The sequence below is a fragment of the Panthera pardus genome, unplaced genomic scaffold (genome assembly GCF_024362965.1).
Source record: "Panthera pardus isolate Hobbes unplaced genomic scaffold, ASM2436296v1 HiC_scaffold_24, whole genome shotgun sequence".
Classification (NCBI taxonomy): Eukaryota; Metazoa; Chordata; class Mammalia; order Carnivora; family Felidae; genus Panthera; species Panthera pardus.
This window is the reverse complement of record NW_026526810.1, coordinates 54,835,946-54,861,984: the sequence shown is the minus strand read 5'-3', so window position 1 is coordinate 54,861,984 and position 26,039 is coordinate 54,835,946. Positions and strand designations below refer to the sequence as shown.

Genomic DNA, 26,039 nt, shown 5'->3' with positions numbered 1-26,039 from the left:
GTCTATGGGTCCCATGATGGAGTCTCTGTGATGTTTATACTACATATGAAATTGCTATCCAGGGAATTACAGTGGCCTGGGCCAGCTCTGCAGGGAAAAGAGAGGACCATTGTCTCTCCATTGACCCGTATCTGCTGAAGTTACTAGCAAGACAGCTGTCATGATCAGAGAGAAGCACTTGTGGTCATTAAGGTATAAGAGCCAAGCTCCAATTCAGGACTGCACAAGAGCATCAAGTACCAGAGCTGTGGCCTTGTACTATTTCTTCCCATTGTGCAGAGGCCCCGGTGTGAGTGCAGCTGACATAGGCTGAAAGAAGTAGGAGGGAAAGCAGAGAAAGCCTTCATTCTTCTCTTTACATATATTCCTGTCATCCCCAGCTAAGCTTCAAGACTCCAGAAGTTAATTTAAATAGGTTTGTGCTAAACATTACAGGGTTCAGAGTCAACTTTTGTTACCATGAGCATCCTTATACCCACACATGGGTTTTGCTTATTGCTTAAATATTAGTAGAGCTTGTTTCTATGGACAGATAATATTCTCTCCCCTCTCTCAAACCTTCCCTGACCTGCAAATACATGCATATTCTGCCATTAACCGATATTGTCTCAGAAGTCATGGTTTTGGTGACTAATAAAACTAAAGCTAACTTTGTAATATAGGGAGGAAGAGGTGCCTTTGGGTGGTTTGTTTTGAGAAGTGGTATAGGAGTCCCCAACCAAAAGTAATCCCCCTCCCTTTTTAATGAATAGAATTTATTGTCAAATTGGCTTACATACTGTTTTTCCCATTTTTAAGGTCAATTGTTAGATCAGAGCTTTCCTGTCAATCATTTTTTATGTGTGCTTGACGTAGAAAACATTGGAAAACACCGATTTTAAGGTGGCCTTTTAGGACCCAGGGTCTTAGGGTTCATTTAGAGTCCCAGTCATAAAAGTTTGAGAGTTGCGGGCTTATACCCAGTGCCTGGGAGCTACTGGTTTGGTCCCGTTTCATGATGAGAATATGTACGTAGGATAGTGCTAGTTTAAAAATTTCTTTTCAGGGGCGCCTGGGTGGCTTGGTTAAGTGTCCAACTTCAGCTCAGGTCATGATCTCACAGACTGTGAGTTCGAGCCCCGTGTCGGGCTCTGGGCTGATGGCTCGGAGCCTGGAGCCTGCTTCCGATTCTGTGTCTCCCTCTCTGTCTGCCCCTCCCCTGTTCATGCTCTGTCTCTCTCTGTCTCAAAAATAAACGTAAAAAAAATAAAAAAATAAAAAAAAAAAATTTCTTTTCAGAACGAAAAGAAATGAATGAAAAATAGTTTGTTATTAAATACCTGATATGTAGAGCATACTTTTCACAGCTTTTGCATATAATATCACAGTTCTTCAAAATAGCTCTGAAATGGGTAGGGCCAATATCCATATTAGACAGATGAGGGAACTGAAGCTTAAATTTATTCATGGTTTTCACTTGCAGCAATGTGGCATAAATGCCAATGATGTGAAGAAATTGGAAGAAGCTGGGTTCCATACTGTGGAGGCTGTTGCCTATGCACCAAAAAAGGAACTAATAAATATTAAGGGGATTAGTGAAGCCAAAGCTGATAAAATTCTGGTAAGTACTGCTTATATGAGGCATTAGTGGGAATAGTACAAAAGGATATACAGTGACAGGTGGCAGTGTTCCTCCTTTCATCCCTCATTGTGTCATCCTGGCCCCCTTTCCAGAGGTGACTGCATTAGTTAACTATATATATGCCTCCTTGCATAAATTGGGATTTTCTGTCAAGGAAATCGCAATTTCATGGTATGATACAAGTACTGCCAAATTGATAAGTTTGCGTTCCCACCAGCAGTCAGTGGTATGTACCTTATCTTTCTAGAAATTATGATCTCATGCCTTAGAAATATATTCATTAATTTGTAACCACAAAAAGAGTTTCAAAAAATATTCATTGACATGTTCATGATATAAGAAAGCAGGCTAATAAAATGTCTAAGTGTATATATACATGGTTGATTTGTGTTTTTAAAAATGTGTGTATTTATGTATAACACATGCACAGAATAACTATACTAAAATATGTTATTTCTGGATGGTAAGAATGTGAGCTATTTTTATTTTTGCCTCAATTTTCTGAAGTTTCTGCATTTTCCATAATACACTTGTTTTACTTTCAAATAGAAAAACTTTATTCCTCAAATATTAAAGCCATGTTAATTAGGCTCTAAGCGTGTATAATCTGTTAGTTGACTAATCACAGGCAAGATTCTTTTTTTTTTTTTTTTTTTTTTTTAAGTTTGTTTTGAGAGAGAGACCACATGAATGGGGGAGGGGCATCAAGAGAGGGAGATCCAGAATCCCAAGCAGGCTCTGGGCTGCCAGCACAGAACACAGACAGGATTCTTTTATAATGATAAGAGAGTGTGATTTCAAATCATACTTTTAGTTTTGTTTTGTTTTAACCTTAATGACATAAAGGTGATTTTACTGGCTTAACAGAAATGAGGTAGTAACCTAATAATCCCTTATACAGCACTTTAACTTTGAAATCCCATCCCTTTCATATATATTCTCATCTGGCCTTCATAACAACACTGAAAAAGATAGGGCAAGTATTATCTCTTTTACAGATGAGGAAACTTAGGCACAGTGGTTCAATTATTTACCCAAGGTCATGCAGGCAATAGCAGAACTAAGACTGGAATCCAGTTATTTTCATCCTGTCCTATTCTGATCTTTTCTCATCTCTGTTCAGTGTCTTATAGCTACTATTAATTTTTCTTCATAATTCTCCATGATTACATTTTATTTTATGCATTTATCCTTTGGTATTTATATACATAGTTTGATTAGCTTTACCGTTGAATTTTTTGTTTTTTTTTTTAATGTTTATTCATTTTTGAGAGAGAGAGAGACAGAACATGAGCAGATGAGGGGCAGAGTGAAACAAGGACAGAAGATTCAAAGCAGGTTCTGCATTGATAGCATAGAGCTGGATGTGGGGCTCAAACTCATGAACTCTTAGATCATGACCTGAGCTGAAGTCAGACACTTAACTGATTGAGCCACCCAGGCACCCCCTACCCTTGAAGTTTTTATAGCATAAAGTAAATATCTATAAAATTGTATTTTCATATTTATTTTGATTACTATTATAGTTTCACAGAAATTTTTCACTGAAAAGATATTCAAAGGCTAAAGATTCTTCAAGAAAAACTGCATCTTTTGTTATGGGGTAGCTTCAGTGTGTGTACTGCTATGTAACTTAGTCAAATGGACAATATCTGAAATTTGTGAGTACTTATCTCATACTTAATATGTACACAACCTGATGAATTCTGTTTTACTGGGTATTATACTAAGAGCTTTGAATTTTTTTTTTTTTTAACGTTTATTTATTTTTGAGACAGAGAGAGAGCATGAACGGGGGAGGGTCAGAGAGAGAGGGAGGCACAGAATTTGAAACAGGCTCCAGGCTCTGAGCGGTCAGCACAGAGCCCGACACGGGGCTTGAACTCACAGACCGTGAGATCATGACCTGAGCCGAAGTCGAACGCTTAACCGACTGAGCCACCCAGGTGCCCCGAGCTTTGAATTTTTAAGCACTGGGAGGAATGTTAACTTCATTTCTTTAGACCATTCTGTAATAGTAATTCAGTCTGGGCTCAAAAATTATAATCCTTGGGGTGTCTGGGTGGCTCAGTCATTTGCGGTTCCGACTCTTGTTTTCAGCTTAGGTCACAATCTCATGGTTCCTAGGATCAAGCCCCTGCATTGGGCTCTACGCCGATATCTCAGAGCCTGCTTGGGATTCATTCATTCATTCATTCATTCATTCATCCATCCATCCATCCATCCATCCATCCATCCATTCATCCATCCCCTCTCTCTCTGTCTCTGTCTCTGTCTCTCTCCTGCTCCTGTGTGCGTGTGTACTTTTTTTTTTTAATGTTTATTTATTTTTGAGACAGAGAGAGACAGAGCATGAACGGGGGAGGGGCAGAGAGAGAGGGAGACACAGAATCAGAAGCAGGCTCCAGGCTCCGCAAGATCGTGACCTGTGCTGAAGTCGGACGCTTAACCGACTGAGCCACCCAGGCGCCCCGCATGTGTACTTTTTCAAAGTAAACGTTAAAAAATTTTGTAATTCTTAATTTAAATCTTTAGAGGAATGATATTGCTATCTATGGAAGTATAAAGTTGTCATTTATTGTATTACTTAAATATGTTTGTTGAATTGGTAACTTAATTGGAAATAAGAGTTCTGAGCCCCTAATACCTTAAAGAGTGTTTATCATACTAAGCCAGTAGGTGTCTCTAAAGTCTATTTGTTGTTTTTTTTCTGGGCATTAATATTTGTGACAGAAAAAATCCTGACAGAATATTTGATTATGCCTGTCTGACCTTAGTTTTAGAAATCAAATTAATGTTTTGCTTTTGTGAAAACACAAATATAGACCTGTAATAAAGTGAAATAAGATATGCAGAATGATATAGAGATGAGTCTATTTTTCCATCCTCTCTGATTTCAGACATTTTATATTGTGAGCTTCTAGTGGGTAAAGATTAGTTGTGTTATTTGCTTTTAAAGGTTAAAGAAGGGGCGCCTGGGTGGCTTAGTCGGTTAAGCGGCTGACTTCGGCTCAGGTCATGATCTCGTGGTCCGTGAGTTCGAGCCCTGCGTCAGGCTCTGTGCTGACCGCTCAGAACCTGGAGCCTGTTTTGGATTCTGTGTCTCCCTCTCTCTGACCCTCCCCCGTTCATGCTCTGTCTCTCTCTGTCTCAAAAATAAATAAACGTTAAAAAAAAAAAAAATTAAAGTTTAAAGAAGATTTCTTCAGTCACTGTAACTCTTCCCTCCCATTTCTATTCCCCCAAAGTCTTTGAAATTCAGATTTTCACCAAGAATACCTACTATCATAGTGGAGAAAGGAAAATAAAATCCATTTTCAGTATATCTGTCGAAATGGTTGAGAGACAAAGATTTTGTGAGTGAAATAATTGATTCAGAAGGTGCAAAATTCTTAGGTGGTCTTTTCCACATTTCAAAGTTTATTTGTAATTGGCTTTTGTTGAACTATGTTCTCTTGATGTACTATGAACAGTGACAGATTCAGCACAGATATTTTTTGTTACATGTTTTTAAAAAATTTTTAATGTTTATTTTTGAGAGAGTGAGTAGGGGAGGGGGCAGAGAGAGAATGGGAGACACAGAATCCTTAGCAGGCTATAGGCTCTGAGCTTTTAGCACAGAGCCTGATGTGGGGCTCAAACTCGTGAACCACAATATCATGACCTGAGCTGAAGTCGGATGCTCAACTGACTGAGCCACCCAGTCGCTCCTATATATTTTTATTTGCTATTCTATGTCTCGTGTTCAAGAGTTTGGTAGTTCTTGGCTGTAGATTTAAGGGGGTACCTGGGTGGCTCAGTTGGTTAAGTGTCCACCTCTTGATATCAGTTCAGGTCATGATCTCATGGTTCTTGGGATCAAGCCTCAAGTCAGACTGTGAGCTGACAGCGTGGAACCTGCTTGGGGTTCTCTGTCTGCCTCTCCCCTGTTCGTGCACGTGTGCTCTTGCGCTCTCGCACTCTCTCAAAATAAATAAGCTGCTGAAACATTGCAAAAAAAAAAAAAAAAAAGCCTATAGATTTAAGATTTCACCTAGCACATACGAAAGTAAATTTATTATGTAAGTGTGAGAGTAAAAGTAAAGTTCTCCAGATTAGGCATTTGCATGGTTTTTACTTAACATTTCACTGTTTACCATTCCGTTCCTGTAGGAGCTCATTGACTAGAAAATGTAGGAGTTAAAATGACAAACAGGGAAAGCATCTCCTGTGTTTTTTCCTTAGTGTTTTGTTCTTAAAATTTTAAAGCTTACTGTAATGCTGAAATAATTTATAATGAAAACTCATATACCCACCACCTAGACTCTACCATTAACATTTTAATATATTTGACTTATCACCTGTCTGTTCATTGATCTATCCAGCAATCTGTCCATTTAATAGAAGTTACAGAAAGATCATAGAAAAAAGGAAAGAAGTTATCACAGACATAATTTAAGAAAATTTCCGGGGCACCTGGGTGGCTCAGTTGGTTAATTGCCCAACTTTAGCTCAGGTCATGATTTCATGGCTCCCAAGTTCAAGCCCCATGTCGGGCTCTGTGCTGACAGCTCAGAGCCTGGAGCCTGCTTCAAATTCTGTGTCTCCCTCTCTTTCTACCCCTCCTCTTCCCCTGCTCATACTCTGTCTCTCTCAAAAATAAACAAACATTAAAAAAATTTCCAGAGCTAAAGGGAAGCAGAAGTCTCATATAGTATGACCTCATGGAGTGTCAAGGACCCACACCTAGACATGTGAGTGTGAAATTTCAATATACCAATCATGAAGAGAAGATTCTGAAAGATTTCAGAGGGGAAAAAAAGCAACTCTAAAGGAACAGAAAATCAGAAAGACCACATTTCTTTTCAGAAATCTAGCAGGTAGAAGCTAGTAGAGCAGTGTCTTCAAAGTTCTAAGGGCACATAATTTTAACCTAGAATTCTGTTTGTAGCAGTTTTATTAATTATTCAGGCAGAATAAAACATTTTCAGCAATACAAGAATTCACTTTTTTTTTTTAAGTTTATCTATTTTGAGAGAGAGAGAGAGAGAGCATGCATGCAAACAGGAGAGGCGCAGAGAGAAGGAGCAAGAGAGAATCCCAAGCAGGCTCTGCACTGTCAGTGCAAAATGGGATATAGGGCTTGGACCCACCAACCGTGAGTGAGATCATGACCCGAGCCGAAATCAAGAGTTAGATGCTTAACCAACTGAGCCAGCCAGGCACCCCAGGAATACAAGAATTCAGAACATTTTTCTCGTATCCACTTTCTTAGGAAGGTACTTGATGATATTCTTTTAACAAAACGAAGGTGGAAAACCAAAGATCTAGGTTAGACTCCAACCTAAGAACTCAGTGAAGGAGTGTCTTTAGACAGTAGTTAGTCTAGAGAGCAAAGACCCCAGTTTGGAAAAGAAAAGGAACTTCAGGCAGAAGGGTTTCAGTAGAACACATGGTAAGATTGAGAGGTCAGAAAATTTGAGAGATGATAAAATCAGAAAATACTAAAGAAAGACATGACTCAGATATAAAAGCAAGGTAAATGGAGCATGATTTTGAAACTGCTGGCATATAAAACAATTCATTTGAATTTGACAGCAGAAGCCTTTGAGGGACATTGAGTTGTTGACACTGGAACTTTAGTATTTCTAGTCCACCGTTTGATTCTGCAGTGAATAAAATTCACAAAGCTGTAATACAGACATTGTAATGAGTTTTCGAGTGAAATAGTATTAGACTTTTTCTTTGTGGAAAGTTTTTAAATTACAAGTTTAATGTCAGTACTTGCTATAAATGTATTCAGATATTTCTTTTTTTTGTAGTTAGACTCACACAGTTTATTTTATTGAATTTAGATTCAAGTTCAACTAATCACTTGTACCTTGACTTGGATTATTTTTCTAGTTTAGTGAGTTTTAATATTTAATAGTTTTTTAAATAGGAATTAGCCTATTTCATTAGTCACGTAATTTGTTGGCATAGAGTTATGATTTTGTAAGCTTGATAGTAATGTTGTCTCTTTCATTCCTGATTTGTGATGAGTCTTTTTATTTCTTTCTTTTTTATTTATTTATTTTTTTAATGTTTATTTTTGAGAGAGAAAGAGCACAAGCAGGGAAGGGGCAGAGAGAGAGAGACACTCTCTCTCTCTCTCTCTCTCTCTCTCTCTCTCTCTCTCTCTCTCTCTCTCTGAATCAGGCTCCAGCACAGAGACTGACTCAGGGCTTGAACCCATGAACTGTGAGATTATGACCTGAGCTGAAGTCAGATGCTCAACCAACCGAGCCACCCCTAGTCTTTTTATTTTTTTCTTGATCTAACTAAAGGTTTATCAGTTTTGCTGATCTTCTCAAAGAACCAAATCCTGGTTTCATTGATTTTCTCTATTGTATTTCTATTCTCTATTTTATTAGTTTCTACTCTAATTTTCCTTTCTTCTGCTTGCTTTGTTTAGTGTACTCTTTTTCTGGTATCTTTAAGTGGAAGTTAGGTTATTGATTTTAGATCTTTCTTATAATACTGGCATTGATAGCTATAAACTTCCCTTTAAACTCTGCTTTTACTGCATTCCATAAGTTGTGGTATGCTGTGTCTTCATTTTCATTCACCTGAAAGTATTTTCCGATTTCCCTTGTCATTTCTTCTTTGACTCATTGGTTATTTAGGAGTGTATCATTTAATTTCCATTATTTATGAATGCATTTATTTTTAAATTTTGGAATTAATTGATAGATGGTTGAAGACTTACCAGTGACTGCAAAATAGGATTTAAATGTTTTCAACCTCGACAGTATAAGAGAAAAGGTACAGGTGACAGAGATGGTAAAGTAGATATGGAGGGAGAAGAGACTGAAGGGCAAATGTCCTCATTTAACAAAGTAGAAAGTTAAGAGAGAAAGTCTGTGGTTGATGGAACAGGAAACGAGGACTTAAATATATTGTTGGACTTTGTGCCATATTGTCACATTTGTCATTAAGTCAGGCGAAGTACATATATGTTGGTCTGTAATAGTTTTTTGTTTTTTTTATTTATGTGGATGTATTATTTGAATTAGTAATTTCAAAATTAATCTTCTTGGAGTCCCTAAATTAGTTTACCCTTTAGTTGCCAGAAAGATAAAATAATCCTAGAACTAGAACTATTAGTATTTTGATAACTTTTTAAAGAGAAATCATTCTAGAAATGTTATTAGATGTTATTTCATCCCTCTCTATGTCTGGTTCTTGTTTTATTAATAATAAACATATTTTGTTGATTTGACATTACTTAATTTTCCCAGACTGAGGCAGCCAAGTTAGTTCCAATGGGTTTCACTACTGCAACTGAGTTCCACCAAAGGCGATCAGAGATCATACAGATTACTACCGGCTCCAAAGAACTTGACAAACTACTTCAAGGTATGGTAATCCCTTATCCTCTGTTGTAAACTACAGTTAGCAAAGCATCCAGGTCACAGAACAAAACTAAAGTATTTGGGTAGAATTCGTGTGTTAGATATGATTAAAAGATAAGAGAACTATCCACATTGAAGAAGTAAGACTGCTGTAGGGTGGGACCTGAGTTACACAAAATTGTCTGCCAATTAATTAGTTCAGTTTCCATTTAATACCACATTCAGAGGGTAAGCTCCCCCTGCCTAAAGAATTAATTATAACCTACTTTAACACAAGGTTGAAAATCTGATAACTAAAACACTCCATGTTTGAAGACTAGGTTATAGTATCAATCCATGGTAGTACACACTAATATTTAGGACTTTATGGAAAGCTGTAAAGTTTTTTTGAACTTGTGAAAACACTGCTGCCCTGAAAGATTTGTTTCTTAGTGCTTCACCAAATATTTCAACATTTAAAGTTTTCATTTTGGGGGGAGACAAAATAGTATGCAATCAGCAATCACACTCAAATTTGAGTGTTAGCCCTCCCATCTGTACCTCCTCCCAGCATTTACTGGAGGTATTACATGTGCAAATTACTTAATATCTCTATGCCTCAGTTTTATTATCTTCATAATAAGGATAAAAAGACTTCCTACCTTATAGGTTATTGGAATTAAGTGAATTGGTACATATATATGTGTAGCACAATGCTAGATACACAATTAACGATTAGAAAGTACTAGGTGATATTATATCTGTATTTTTTAAGTGACTGCTTATTGACTTGTGATGGTATAGTTCTATATCTCTAGTTAAAGCCACATGTGTGATACAGTTACATAGAGCTGTACACAGATACACAAATGAGATGAGTATACCTACAGTTGGAGAAATATGACTGTATCACTGACAGCTTTCTGATATTGATACTGTACTGTAATTATATAAAATGTTACACTGGAGGAGGCTGGGTGAGAATTCATGGGATCTTCCTGTACATTTCTTGGCAATTAAAAAGAAAAAAATTTGTTAATGTTTATTTACTTTTGAGAGAGAAAGAGAGAGACAGAGGCATGAGGGGGTAGGGGCAGAGAGAGAGGGAGACATAGAATCTGAAGCAGGTTCCAGGCTCCAAGCTGTCAGCACAGAGCCTGACGCAGGGTTCGAACCTGAAACCACACGATCGTGACCTGAGCTGAAGTTGGACGCTTAACCGACTGAGCCACCCAGGCGCCCCGGCAATTTTCTATAGATCTAGAAATATTTCAAAATAAAAAATATTTTAGGAGTTACTGATTGTTGAAAAATGGATTTCCAAATTATGTATACATCTTTTTGATGAGCTCCAAGGGCATTTCTATGATTATTGTTTCTGAATATTTGTATTTTGCTAAAGGATATTTCTTACTTTAGGAGGAATTGAGACTGGATCAATTACAGAGATGTTTGGAGAATTCCGAACTGGGAAGACTCAGATCTGTCATACATTGGCTGTAACATGCCAGGTAAGCTTTTGGGCTCTAACCAAATCAGCAAAAAAAAGTTGATTCTTGTTATTTTCAAGCATCTTTTGGGATGGAAATAAAAGGCACTTTCTCTATCCCTAAGACTAATTAGAAGGTAGACTTCCTATTTCAGAATTCTTCATTGTGCTAATACTTTCAGATTTTTAATTTCAGATACTTTCTTACCATCCATTAGGCCTCCCCAGGCTTCACCTGCCTTCTTCACTAGTCTAGATTTTATGATTGATCATTAAAGTCATTCCTTTACAAATACCCTCAGATTTACATTCCCCATCAGAACAGATGCCAATTTTGGATGAACTCTTCTCAGTCTTCTCTGAGAGCTGTCTTCTGAGTGCTTGTTCCCTAATAGCTAATCATACTGGAGAAAAATCATACCGTAAAGCTGATTGTCTGCATTTTATTCTTTTTTTTTTTTTTTTTTTAGTGTTTTATTTATTTTTGAGAGCAAGCGAGCGAGCAAGCACACAAGCAGGGGAGGGGCAAAAGGGGAGAGGGAATCACAGAATCCAAAGCAGGCCTCAGGCTCTGAGCTATCAGCACAGAGCCCAACATGGGGCTCAAACTCATAAACTGTGAGATCATGACCTGGTCAAGTCGGACGTTTAACCAACTGAGCCACCCAGGCACCCCAACTCCTCCTGTTTTCTGCTCTTCCTCGTACTAAGTATCTTCTCCATTTCTACTTATGCTCTCATTCATAGGAGGATTTGGAAATAGACACAGATAATTAATTGCCTGAGATCATATTGTATTGAAAAGGTAGATACAAAAATCAAACCCGACTTTACAAGCCCATCCTCTTAAAACCTTTATAAGAGTAAAACCTTTACCTGGCTTGTTTTCTGCTGTACTGCTAGTGCCTAGTCAGTGCTTTGCACTCAGTAAATACTTGAAGCAATGGAGACAATAGAATAGATGTCCTAAGACATACTCCTTTGTTTGTTTTAAGATTTTATTTTTTAAGAAATCTGTACACCCAACGTGGGGCTCAAATGTACAACCTGAGATCAAGAGTCATCTGCTTTACTGACCAAACCAGTCAGGCACCCCAGCACATACTTAATATAACAGAAATTGTATGGAGGAAGTAGCATAACTTTTTTAGGGAGAGGGATTACTTCACCCTAAAGTAATCATGGAACACTTTAGAGAGATAAGGGATTGGACCATACTCCTGAAGAATGCTAAATTTGAGTAGGTAAAGAAATTAAAAAGCATTTAACTAGGGAATGGTATGTGCAGAAGTGCAGGAGCACAGGGGCATGATATATGGAGAAGACAATAAATAAACCCGTTTATCTAGCTCAGAGGTCTTCCTTGGAAAAGTCGTAGGAGATAAACCTTAAAAGGACACATCAAGGTACACCTGGCTGGCTCAGTTGGTGCAGCATGTGACTCTTGATCTTGGGGTTGTGAGCTTGAGCCCCACGTTAGGTATGGAGATTACTTAAAAATAAAATCTCTAAAAGAAAAAAGGACAGCTCAAGAACACGTTTTAGAAGGTCTTCGCTATAATGTAAGGAGTTTACACTCGATTCTGTAAAGAGTGGAGGGCATAAAATCTTCCTCAACTGAAAAGAAATAAGTAGGGGGGCTTGGGTGGCTTAGTCCAACTTCAGCTCAGGTCATGATCTCACAGTTCGTGGGTTCAAGTCCCATGTTGGGGTTTGCGCTGTCGGCTTCAGAGGGAGAGTGTTCTCATTCTCTCTTCCAAAAATGAAACATTAAAAAAATTTTTTTTGAATAACAAGTAATATTTTCAGAAATACTCTGGTAGCAACCTGTTGAGAATTGGAAGGAGAGGCAAAAGCTGAGGATATTTAATGGATGATTATTATAAACATTAGCTGATTGGGTATAAACTAAAATAGTCACATTGAAGAGATACAGGTAGAAGATGTAAAAGGCGGCATTTAATGACTGATGATAAAAAATATATATATCCCTCAGCCCAACAATGTATTAATTTGGTAAACTCTAGAAAGGATTTGGGGGAGAGAGGTAGTTTTTATGGAAAGATTAGTTCATATTTAGAGAATTGGGTTTGAGGTAATGAGACAACCAAGTAAAATTGTCTAGCAGTATTTAGAGATGTTGTAACTAAGTCCTATGTAGAGAAGTAACATTGGAATCTCTGAAAATGAAAGATCTGAGAAGAGAGAAGAAGGATATAGAAGGGACAGTGAACAAATTTGTCACTGTTTTGCAACTTTAAGCAGTGTTTTGAGGAGCCCTTTTTCTTCTTTGGGGTCCTAACATTCCTTGGTTTAAGGGTATGTTGCTGTGAGTAGCTGGCCCAGTGAGTACCCTGGAACCTGGCCCATTACTATGGGTCAACTCTATTAGAATTTTTTGAGGCTAGGATTGCCTGGGTGGCTCAGTCAGTTAAGTGTCTGACTTCAGCTCAGGTCATGATCTCATGGTTCGGGAGTTGGAGCCCCACGTTGGGCTCTGTGCTGACAGCTCAGAGCCTGGAGCCTGCTTCGCATTCTGTGTCCCCTTCTCTCTCTGCTCCTCCCCCCACTTGCGTTCTCTCTCTCTCTCTCTCTCTCTCTCTCTCTCTGTCTCTCTCTCTAAAACAAACATTAAAAAAAAATGTTAGGGTTGCCTGGGTGGCTCAGTCATTTGAGCGTCCGACTTTGGCTCAGGTCATGATCTTAACGTTTGTGGATTCAAGCCCCGCATTGAGCTCTGTGCTGACAGTTTGGAACCTGGAGCCTGCTTCAGATTCTGTGTCTCCCTCTCTCTGCCCCTCCCCCACTCATGCTCTGTCTCACTCTCCCTCAAAAATAAATATTAAGAAAAATTTTTTTAATTTTTAAGAATTTTTTTAGGCTTTATTACAGTTTTAGGTATTTTGAAGGAAATGGCATTATTTTAATCTAGATAGATTATACTTACTTCTCCCATGGACACAGCTTATCGATGAAGTTCAGGACAACTCACATGAAATTTGCCTCTTTATAGCAGTATGACAGAGGAGGGTTACTAATATCTTTCTATTCTAGTGTGAATTCTTACCCTCTCGACAACAGTAGTTCTTGAAACTCATTTATAAATTGTTCTCTTTTGTGTTTTTTTTTCCTCTTGTAAAAAGAGTTTTGAACTGTCCCTCATAATTTATTCAGTATTTAAATAGTTTATCAAAAATGTTAATTATATCAATGTAATGTGCTATGGTTTCAGATGGTATTACAAGCCGTAAAAAAAAAAAACAACAGATTTTGTGGGGCACCTGGGTGACTCAGTTAAGCATCTGACTTCAGCTCAGGTCGTGATCTCACCGTTTCCGAGTTTGAGCCCCGTGTCAGGCTCTGTGCTGACAGCTCTAAGCCTAGAGCCTATTTCAGATTCTGTGTCTCCTTCTCTCTGCCCCTCCCTCCCTCTCTTTCTCTCTCTCACTCTCAAAAATAAATATTAAAAAAAAAGAAATACTGATTTTGTTAGCACCCTGTGTCTTATATAAGTTCACATTTTAGTAAGACACATATATCTGCAGAGACTAATATTTTCTCAAGTCACCCAACAAAATCTTTATTTTTTTTCACGTTATAGATATGTACTTCATTAGTCACAGCTTCTACGTTGAAATGGTGAATGTCATTTCTTGAGATAGGAAAATACTCTGGTTCTTTGTGAATAAAGGTGTTTGGAACAGTAAGAGGCCCAGCTTGATAGTCTCCTGGTTTTTTTCATCATTTACCTTTTTCCTTTTAATTTTAATTATTTAATTCTCATTTTAATTGTTTCTTTTCCTGATTGCTTTACTGATCTTTTTGTTGCAGACCAAATGTCACTGTATGTCTTATGAGACAGCTAAGTTAGAATTCCACTGTCAGGTATACCTGAGCCATTGTTGTTTCTCCTCATAAAGAATTCTGAGGAGGAGAGATTGGGGGTAGAGGAGAACTTTGAGACTGAGACTTATAAAGGGGGGAGCATTGAGAAGAAGAGTGGTAGTGAGCTATAGAAGCTGTATTACTGCCTGGGCACCATTAGAAAACTGTTAGCAAAAGGGAAATATAGCACCATGATGTGGGTCGTTTGACAGGATATGTTACCTTTTTAAGTAGAAATGGTTTCTGCATGTTGTTTTGACAGAGATTCATGTGGAATAAATATTTACAGTATATCTGTAGTGGCTAGGGCAACTACGTACACTTGATCTTAGCCAAAAGGCCGAGAAGCAATTAGGGCAACTACGTATATCACGCTTATGCTCTTCAACTGTGCAAAAAGAATCCTATCCTGGGACTATTTATTAAGTAGATTATGCCTGTCAACAATAAACTGAAGCAAAATTCTCAAACATATCCTTTCTATAAAAGTAACTGAACATTCACAGCTGACTGAACACCTATAGAGCTTTTTTTGTTTTGTTTTGTTTTAAGAGACAAACATGCTAATTCATTAATAACAGAAAGGATTACATTTCACCATCCTAAGACCTGGAACTAGAGGTATAGAGAGGATGTTAGATTACTGCTTGAATCTAAACATTTTCTGCTCTCATTTGAGATTTTCTTAACTTAATTTTACTTCTTAATGAAATAAAATTCCAGTACATTAGATCTCTATCTAATAATGAAGTTATGTAAAGCTGAGAGCCACAGTTAGATTACAAAAATAAAGAACCCATGTTTGTTCAAAGTACTAGAGATATTTTCAAATTCAGAGAATACAGTTTATCAAAAATTGCAGTTTTGAATGCATATATGCCCTTTGACAGAAAATGTGGCTTCCATGGGGCATCTGGGTGGGTCAGTTGGTGAAGGGTCCAACTTTGGCTCAGGTCATGATGTCACAGTTTGTGAGTTTGAGCCTTGCATCGGGCTCTGTGCTGACTGCTCAGAGCCTGGAGCCTGCTTCAGATTTTCTGTCTCCCTCTTTCTCTGCCCCTCTACTGCTCATGCTCTCTTTCTCTGTCTCAAAAAGAAACATTTAAAAAAAGTTTTTTTAAATGTGGCTTCCACAATTTTCACATAAAGTCAAGAATAAATGTACAAAGAGTTTATACCATAGCATTATAAAATGGTGATAGTTCAGAACAACCTGGATCACTAAATTAGGAAGAAGGGTGAAATTATGTTACTAAGCAGTTATTAAAAATAGCTAACTTGGTGGTGGTGTCCCAGTCCAGTAACACAAGATAACTGCAGTGGCACTGGAGGGCAAGATGGAGGGGACAGAATGGGCTGGAGTGCAGAGCATGCAGTCCATCCCCTTGAAATTGGCTCAGTAAACACACTGGGACCTTGTCCACTTTTCTGTCAGTCTGCCTACCTATACCCAGCCACCTGTGGTCTCCCTTCTGTCCAAAGAGGTCACATAACTGAAAAAGAACCTCTTCTCATGCTAGCACTAAAGATAACAGTGAGAAAAATGGGGATCCCCATTCATCTTAATTCCTTAATTTCTTCAGCCCTGAGTCTCAAGATTTTCTCCTCCCCAAAAAACTAAGTCAGCCTTTGCTGTCCTTTTGGCCAGTGATTCCAAACATTTCCTCTGTGGAAAATGTTTTTCTCCTTCCGTGGATTCTTAGGATTTAAAAGATAACAATCTTTTTCCCCTTTCCAAATTAACAAAGCCTCTGTAACTGAGTGCTAAGGTCAATACCATAGGGGTAGACATATCAGATTTCAAAGTGCTTTCTGTATGTCAAGCACTGTGCTAAACACTTTATGTGAGTTATTTAATCTTCAGAACAATCCTATAAGGTGGGTTTTATCTACATTTTACAGAAAAGGAAACAGATTAATATTCTCAAGGTCACATGGTAATGGCAGAACCACATACCAAAAGCCTTTGTATGAAACTGCATAGATTATGATCTGGAAGATTACTTCTGGGAGATGGGAGGGATAAAGAAGAGCTTTTAGTTTTTACTCTACTTATTTCTATATTGTGTGAATTTTTAAATCAAGCATATAGTACTTTCATAATTTTGAAAAGGATTTTCTCAGAAATAGGAAAAAGAAATTTTGATGATACTAGGCCCTTAATGTAAAATGTCCTAAAGGACTTTCCTTAGAATTTAAAGGTGAATTATGGCTCCAAAGTAGATTTCTAGGGTGGAAACTACCCTTTAGCATAATTCACTTAAAATTTGTAAAACTCGGGGCGCCTGGGTGGCTCGGTCGGTTAAGCGTCCGACTTCCGCTCAGGTCATGATCTCGTGGTCCGTGAGTTCGAGCTCCGCGTCAGGCTCTGTGCTGACAGCTCGGAGCCTGGAGCCTGTTTCAGATTCTGTATCTCCCTCTCTCTGACCCTCCCCCATTCATGCTCTGTCTCTCTCTGTCTCAAAAATAAATAAAGGTTAAAAAAAAATTAAAAAAAATAAAATAAAATAAAATTTGTAAAACTCAAAGGTGTCTGGCATGAGATGGATAGCCCAAAACTGAGATTTCCCTAAGTGGTTCATGAGACTGTTTTCGTTTCTTTCCTTTTTCTTTACACTCTACTTTCCAGGGCACCTGGGTGGCTCAGTCGGTTAAGTGTCCGACTTCAGCTCAGGTCATGACCATCTCATGGGTCATGAGTTCAAGCCCCACATTGGGCTCTGTGCTGACAGTTCACAGCCTGGAGCCTGCTTCAGATTCTGTGTCCCTCACTCTGCCCCTTTCCTGCTCACGCGCTCTCTCAAAAATAAATAAATGTTAAAAAAAAATTTTTTTTATTTAAAAAACTCCTTTTTTTCCTTTTGTTCATTTTTAACGCCTGTAGGTATTATTGGAATGAGCACCTTTTTTCTTTTTTTCTTTAAACTTACAAGCTAACGTAGTAAATAATCTTTCAAATGTTTGTACTCCGGGCTCCTAGGTGGCTCAGTCATTTAAGCATTCAGCTTCGGCTCAGGTCATGATCTCACGGTTCGTGCATCTGAGCCCCACATCAGGCTCTCTGCTAACAACGCAGAGCCTGCTTCAGATCCTATGTCTCCCTCAATCTTTGTCCCTACCCCATGCTCGCTCGCGCGCACGATCTCTCTCGCTCGCTCTCTCTCTCTCTCTCTCTGTCAAAAATTTTAAAAAAACATTAAAAAACTTATCTGGGATCTGAAAAAAAATTTTTTTAATGTTTGTATTCTTGAGAGAATTGTTCAGTCTTATATTGGTATGCAGACTTAGAATTTTATCATCTACTTTGAACTGTATTTCCAAGCAATCCAACTCTGTTAGGACTCTGGATTCACTTGGTGTGGGTCACCATGAGCTTCATAATTCCTTGTTTCTACTATTTGTATTTCTCTTAGAAGGGAATGCCTCCTCCTTACTTCTGAGTGTCTCTTTAATGTATTTTTTCCCTTTGCCTAATTGGGGTGAATGGGGAAGTTGATTAGTTATATCAGAAGAAGTACAGTGTTCATTTCCACATTGTTATTTTTGTTCTCTCTAGCTTCCCATTGACCGAGGTGGAGGAGAAGGAAAGGCCATGTACATTGACACTGAAGGTACTTTTAGGCCAGAAAGGCTGCTAGCAGTGGCTGAGAGGTAGGTTACTCGATTAAATAAATCTGGCCTCACCTGTCACTGTAGTGATTGCCAGGGTTATTAGTATGTCTGAAGAGTGTCTCTTCTCTTACTTCTGTGTATTCCAATGTTATGTGTAGTTCAGAAAAATGACCTTCCATAGTAGAGGAAAGTGCTCTTCTTTAAAATCTATGAGTTATTGTCAGACTGGATAAAAAACTACAACTGTATGCTGTTTCCTAGAGAAACACTTTAGATTCAGAGACACATAGGTTGAAAGAAAAAGGATGGTAACATATTGCATACAAACAGTAACCATAAGAGAGCTGGACTGGCTATACTAATATCAGACAATATAGACTTTAAGACAAAAAATATGTATTACTAGAGACAAAGAGGAACATTGGGAAAATAGAACATTATCAACATATCCATACCTATCCTCAGGCCCCAGAATATGTGAAACAAAAACTGCCGTAATTGAAGAACAAAATAGACAATTTAACCATATTTTGTTGGGGACCAGTATCTTACTTCAAAAGACCCTGTAGCTAGCATTACACTTAATGGTGAAAGTCTGAATGCTTTCTCCTTAAGATTGGAAACAAGGTGAGGATGTCTACTCTCACTACTTATATTCTATGAAGTGGAATATGCTGAATGTACTGAAGGTCCTAGTCAGTGAAGTCAGGTGAGAAAATGAAATGCAAGGCATCCAGATTGGAATGGAAGATGTAGGTGACATGCTCCTGTATGTAGAAAATCCTAAGGAATCTACATAGACACAAAACTGCTAGAACTAGATTAGTTCAGCAAGGTTGTAGGATATAGTGTCACTATGCAGAAATCCATTGTATTTTCATATACAAGCAATGAACAGTTCAAAAATTAAGAACCCAATTTCATCATTCACAGTAGCACTGAATTCCATTCACTGTCAAAAAGATCAAAATAGTAATAATTTCAACAGAAGACTACAAAACATCGATGAAAGAAATTGAAGATCTGCATAATTAGAGAAACAGTCCATCTTCATGGATTGGAAGACACAGTATTACTAAAGTCTTAATTTTTCCTCCAACTAATCTATGGATTCAGCACAATCCCTACAGAAGTTTTAGGAAACTTTTTTGAAGAAATCAACAAGCTGATTATAAAATTTATATAGAAATGTCTAGGATCCAGAATAGCCAAACCATTCTTAGGGTGGGGGAGGTGAAGAGAAAGAACAAAATTGGAGGTCTTAGTCTTCTTTATTTTATTTTTTTTTCTTCTTTTTTTTTTTTTTAATTTTTTTTTTTCAACATTTTTTATTTATTTTTGGGACAGAGAGAGACAGAGCATGAACGGGGGAGGGGCAGAGAGAGAGAGGGAGACACAGAATCGGAAACAGGCTCCAGGCTCCGAGCCATCAGCCCAGAGCCTGACGCGGGGCTCGAACTCACAGACCGCGAGATCGTGACCTGGCTGAAGTCGGACGCTTAACCGACTGCGCCACCCAGGCGCCCCAATCTTCTTTATTTTAAAATTTACTCTGAGGCAATAAAAATTAAGACAGTGTGGTACTGGCATAGGACAGACATGTGAATCAGTGAGACAGAACTGAGAATTCAGAAATGAGCTCTTTAATTTATAGTCACTTGATTTTTGATAAAGATGCCAAGGCAATTTAATGGTTCCCAAATAAGAGTCTTTTCAGTAAATGATGCTAATGTTGTTGGGTATCAACATGCAAAAAGATAAATTTAGACCCTTACACCATACATAAAATTGACAAAAATGGATAATAGTCTGATAACTCTTCAAAAAATTAAACAGAATTATAGTATAATTCAGCAGTTCCACTTGTGAGTATATGCTCTAAAGAATTGAAATACGGACTTCGGTACTTGTACACCAGTGTTCATAGCACTAATCACAATAGCCAAAAAGTGGAAACAACCCATTTATTCATCACTAGATGAATGGATAAACAAAATGTCATAAACACACAATGGAATATTTTTTAATCTTAAAAAGGAAGGAAATTCTCATACATGATACAACATGGATGAATATTGAAAACATGCTAAGTGAAATAAGCCAGTTACCCAAGGACAAATTATATGATTCCTCCTCTTATATGAGGTACTTAAAGTAGTCAAATTCATAAAGGTAGTAGAACAGTGGTCCCCAGGAGCAGGAGGTGAGGGGAATTAGGAGTTATTATTTAAGGGATACAGTTTTAGTTTGGGATGATAAAAAGTTGTGGAGATGGATGGTGGTGATGGTTGTACACCATGGAAATGTACTTATTGCCACTGGACTGTACATTTTTAAAAAGGTTGAAATGGTCAATTATATGTCATGTATATGTACTTTATTATTACTATTTTAAGGATGATGGTCCTAAATAAAACTAATACTATAAAACTTAGGACAAAAGGGCAGACAAAAATATTTGTGATCTTGAGGTAGGCAAAGATTTCAAAACACAATCCATGAAAGAAAAAAAATTGATGTTTTTATTTTCATCAAAATTTGAAGATTGTGTGTTTCAAAGAACATTAGTAAGAAAGTACAAAGACAACCCAGAGAATGTCAGAAAATATTTGCAAATCATGTATCTGAAGGGTCTAGTATCCAGACTATACAAAGATCTCTTAAAATCCAACAATAAAAAGACAACCCAATTAAAAAATGAGCAAACTATTTGTATAGCTGTTTCTCCAAACAAGATAAATGGCCAAGAAGCACATGAAAAGATGCTCAACGTCATTAGTCAAGGGGGAAAACAAAACCACAATGAGATACCACCACCAGGGTAGCTGTAATAAAAAAGGTAGTAACAAGTGTTAGGGAGGATGTAAAGAAACTAGAATCCTAATTGCTGGTAAGAATGTAAAATGGTCCAGTCACTTTGGAAAACAGTGTGGCAGTTAAATATAAAATTACCACATAACCCAGCAGTTTCACTCCGGTTATGTATGTACCCAAGAGATACGAAAACATATCCACATACAGACTTGTATATGGATGTTTATAGTATTGTTATAACAGCCCCAAACTGAAAATAACCCAATTGGCAATCAACTCATGAATGAATATACAAAATTTGGTTTATGTATACAGTGGAGTACTATTCAACAATAGAAAGGAATGAAGTACCGATGCATGTTATAACATAGATGAACCTCAGAAGACATACTAAATGATAAAAGCTAGGAACATAAGACCACATATTATATAATTTTATTTATATGAAATTTCCAGAAGGAGAAAATCTGTAGAGACCATAGATAAGTAGTTGCCTGGGCAGGGAGTAGGAACAGGAAATAACTGCATATATACTTGATAGATCTTTTCAGGAAAACGGAAATGTTTTAAAATTAGATAGTGATAATGGTTGTACAACTCTGCAAATTTTATTACTAAAAAGTCATTCAGTTATACACTTAAAAGCAGGTCAATTTTATGGCGTGTAAATTATACCTCACTAAAGTTGGTAACAAATGTCCAAGTTTCTCTGTCCCCTAATACATCTTTCAAATAAACTGTCCAAAGTTTTACTTAATTTCTCTTGTCTAGAGTCAAATGTGATAATTTGGTCCCTACCACACATTTTAATGAAACCTAGTCATTAAATATAATTTAATTGCATGTTTAGACATCAGACTCAAGTTGAAACTTGACTGGCTAAGTTGAAAATAATTTTTTTTTAGCTTTAGAATTATAACCGAATTCTCTTTCACAGTTTACAATTTGAGGGATTCCAGGGTATCAAACATAAACCATTGAGGCAAAAAAATCAGTTGGAACCATAATTGCAGCTCTTTGTGTCTGCTTATAAAATCTTACAAAAAAAGATTCACTCGTTTGCAACCTGATCTTAGTTGTATTTTTTTCTTTTTTTTTTTAATGTTTATTTTTGAGAGAGCATAAGTGGGGGAAGGGCAGAGAGAGGGGGACAGAGGATCCAAAGCTTGACAGCAGCAAGCCCAATGTGGGGCTCAAACTCACTAACCACGAGATTATGACCTGAGCCAGAGTCACTCAACCAACTGAGCCACCCAGGCTCCCCTGATCTTCATTTTCTAAAGATGGGTGTACTACACTGTATCTTCGCTCCCAAAGTTATTTTTGTTCTTGTACAGAAGTCACACTTTTAATTTTTAAGTACACTGTTTCAGTAGCTGAGTTTTTTGAGTTAGAATTTTGCTCAGTAACATAAATGAGTGCTCAGATAGGATAGATGAGATAGTAAAATGTTGGCTATGAGGACAGGGCTTTGTTTTGATCACTCACTGTCTACCTAAGCCCTAGAAAAGGGCATTTGGCATTTATTAATGAATGAATTAGTATTTATTAATTAGGGCCATGTTTATGGCTGTTTTGTCAACTAAAGGAAAAATGTTTATTGTACTTTTTTAAAGGTTTTCTTTTTAAGTAATCTCTACACCCAACATGGGGCTCAAACCCACAACCCCAAGATCAAGAGTTGCAAGCAAGGAAAAATATGTTTAAATAAAAATGTCAGTCTATTTTATCACTTCTACCTATCAGAAAACTTTTTGTAATTGAATTTCTGTTTATGTATGTTGTGTTTATATTATAGTTCTGAGAAAGTAACAGCACTTCCTTAAGCTAGTACCTAATTTCCCTTCACAACAGAACAACCCTCATTTTAGTTGTTGAAGAATACTGACCCACATTCAGGTTACTATAACTCAGGGCTTCTCCAGAATACAGTCCTCAGTATAGCTACATTAGCATCACCTGGGCACTTGTTCACAGTACAAATCCTCTGACTCCACTCACATTCTACTGAATCAGAAATTGTTAGGGAATCAAAATAGGGTCCAGCAATGTTTGAACAAGCTCTCTAGGTGATCTGGATGCTTGCTAAAGTTTAAAAGCCATGACCATAATTGCTAGCTACAGTGTCACCACCTTTTTTGAAAGTTCTTTTAAATACTCTCAAAGAATGCCAGAACCCCCTTGAAGCTATATGAGCTGTTTTTCATACTTACGTGTTAAGAATCACCTGAGGTATTTGTTAAATATATAAATTACTGTACCTCTTCCCCCAAATTGTGATTTATTAAGTCTTGGTTAGGCCCAGGAAATTTTTTTTTTTTATAAGTGTTCCAGGTTATTCTTGAGGAAGTTCTGGAAACACTATGAGAGAGGATACTTATTTCTAGCCAACTTTTTCCATGTTATGGGAATTGAAAATTCCATGCACTGCTCCAGGAAGGTAAGCATCGAGATCCCTATAGTGTTTCTTGTGAATGCTGCTGACAGGCCAGAGTAACTCTTTGTTTTTCTGGTGAACCATCCTTATTCTTTTTAAATTTTTTTTTTTTTTCAACGTTTTTTATTTATTTTTGGGACAGAGAGAGACACAGCATGAGCGGGGGAGGGGCAGAGAGAGAGGGAGACACAGAATCGGAAACAGGCTCCAGGCTCCGAGCCATCAGCCCAGAGCCTGATGCGGGGCTCGAACTCACGGACTCACGGACCGCAAGATCGTGACCTGGCTGAAGTCGGACGCTTAACCGACTGCGCCACCCAGGCGCCCCTAACCATCCTTATTCTTATAGCAAAAGATACTTTCCTGATAGATGATATTAATGTTTCTTCAGCAAATCTAGACTAGTGTAGTGCAGTACTTAGGCCTCTTGAATCTTTTTTTCTTACAGCCATGATTTAAATATGGAAAATTTTATCTCCAGTTTAACTGGTCAGGATTCCAAGATAAAACTCTATCCTTATTGCATCTCATTATCTTCATGCTCAGACTTAATAATTCATTATCATCAATCCACTTAATGCCAAAGCTGAACACGTACTTGTGTTGATAATGACAAAGAATAGCAGGTGAAATGTCCATAAAGTACAAAGATGATGTGGAAAATTCAGTTGGTTAGAGTGAGATGTCCTGATATTGAGGTTTACCTCATTGCAATGCTCTATCCAAGTGCTAGAATATTCCTTTGTTTTTCTGTTCTGTTGGGGAGGAAAAGCCAGAGGAAAACTGTTAAGCTGAATCTCAGAAGAATAGGTTTAATGCAGTGTATGCTTTTGTAAAGATCAGAGTCTCCACATAGACTGCTTCTATAAAAGACTGACAGGATCATAAACATAGAAATTTATGGTTCTCAAAGAATTACAGTGCCTTGATTTTGTTTAAACAGATTCTCTTTTAAACTATGACATAAGCGAGTTGGTGTACTTTTGAACTGTAATGATTTTAGGTGACGTTAATATGAAAATATTACTTGGGTATAGTGGTATGATTCTCTTTAGGTTATAGATAAACACTTTATTCAGTAACATTTATTCAGAATTTTCTAGGTATAAAAAAATGTGCTAGGTAAGAGAGGCCAAGTTTTTCCCTCAAGAAATTTGTAGTCTAGTAAAAGAATGGTAGGGTGGCTCCTCAAAAGTGCCATATAAAGTCCTAAACCAAATTTTCTAGAAGTGCACAAGAGGGAGAATCACATCTATTTGAGAGGTGCAGGGGGAACCTTTGTAAAAATGCAGGCATTTAGTTGTGTCTTGATAGATGGATAAAATCAAAATCTTTGAAGAAATGGGTCTCCATTATGGTATATTTAATGAAAATAAAAGTTGTCCTACTCATACCACTTTGAGCATTCAAATCTTAGGGTAGCAGTTAGAGAGGTATAAGAGAAAAAAAAAAAGATTATTCTAAGAAAATAGAAGATATCTTACTTGCCTTTTTTTTTTTTTTTTTTTTTTTAAAGTTTGAGAAAGTAAGAGAAAAAGGTCCTCTTATATGCTAATGCAAAAGGAATGGCACCTGGGTGGCTCAGTCATTTGAGTGTCTGACTCTTGGTTTCAGCTCAGGTCATGATTTCATGATCATAGGATTGAGCCCCAAGTCCAGCTCTGAGCTGTCAGTTAGCCTGCTTGGGATTCTCTCTCCACCACTCTCCTGCCCCTCCCCTCTCTCATGTGCGCCCACGCTTGCTCTCTCTCTCTCTCTCTCTCTCGAAATAAACTTTAAAAAATGCAAAGGAAAAAATCATTATTGAAGCACATGATGAACTAAGGTATCACTTATTTAACCACACTGGATACATGTCTTATAATCTATCTTAACTGTAACTGGTTATTAGCAAGAAAAGAAAATAGAAGAAATGAAATACAGGAGTACCTGGGTGATTCAGTCAGTTAAGTGTCCGACTCTTGATTTTGGCTCAGGTCATGCTCTCACAGTTTGTGAGATAGAGCCCCGGGTCAGGCTCCATGCTGACAGTGTGGAGCCTGCTTGGGATTCTCTCTCTCCCCCTTTCTTTGTGCCTCTCTTACTAGCTCGCTTACTGTCTCTCTCAAACTTTAAAAAGTGAAAACCTTTATTTAAAAAAACGAAATACACTTCTCTTGAACTTCTTCAAGTTGAGTCTGTTCAGAAGGTTTTATTCCTGTATAACAATAGTTTACATGAATTTAATTGACTTGAATGATGATTTCAGTTCCAATTCTGTCATGTTGCTTTGGTTTTTCCGGGAAACATTTGGAACATTAGATTTAGAAATTTCTTATTTTGGCTCAGGAGTCCTCAAAGACTAAATTTGATTTAGTCTGAAGTCCTGCCTGGTAGATCTAATCCTTCTACTTTTAGTAGAAAAGGAATTAATATTCTTTGGTCATAACATTTCTTGCCTAATCATCCAAGTAATTTCTTTGTTAATTTCAAGTCTGCCTGAGTTTTGTGTGCAGTCTAAAAATGTTCTCTATTCTCTTCTAGATATGGTCTCTCTGGCAGTGATGTCCTGGATAATGTAGCATATGCTCGAGGGTTCAACACAGACCACCAGACCCAGCTCCTTTATCAAGCATCAGCCATGATGGTAGAATCTAGGTCTGTGCTCAGTAGAAGACATGGAATATGTTCCAGAGCCCTTACCCTGAATTTTATGTAGGCTATGTGACAGAATTGATAGTAACTTGAATTAGACAGGGGAGGTGTAAGTTTTAGTTCCACATTCTTGCATTGTGGGTTCAGGTCAAGTCGGTGTTAAAAAAATGAAACCACTGGGCACCTGGCTGGCTC

The 26,039-nt window shown here is 37.5% G+C and overlaps 1 protein-coding gene across 3 annotated transcripts in view; it reads left to right on the top strand.

The window, feature by feature from the left end:
• RAD51 (RAD51 recombinase) overlaps positions 1 to 26,039 on the top strand; it is a 33,896-nt gene that overhangs the window by 6,349 nt on the left and 1,508 nt on the right. For all 3 annotated transcript variants that reach the window (XM_019442544.2, XM_019442543.2, XM_019442542.2), the window contains exons 3-7: positions 1,463 to 1,600; positions 8,881 to 8,998; positions 10,393 to 10,484; positions 17,904 to 17,998; positions 25,734 to 25,847. In XM_019442544.2, the coding sequence (XP_019298089.1) occupies positions 1,463 to 1,600; positions 8,881 to 8,998; positions 10,393 to 10,484; positions 17,904 to 17,998; positions 25,734 to 25,847 (557 nt within the window). The remainder of the gene's footprint in view (positions 1 to 1,462; positions 1,601 to 8,880; positions 8,999 to 10,392; positions 10,485 to 17,903; positions 17,999 to 25,733; positions 25,848 to 26,039) is intronic.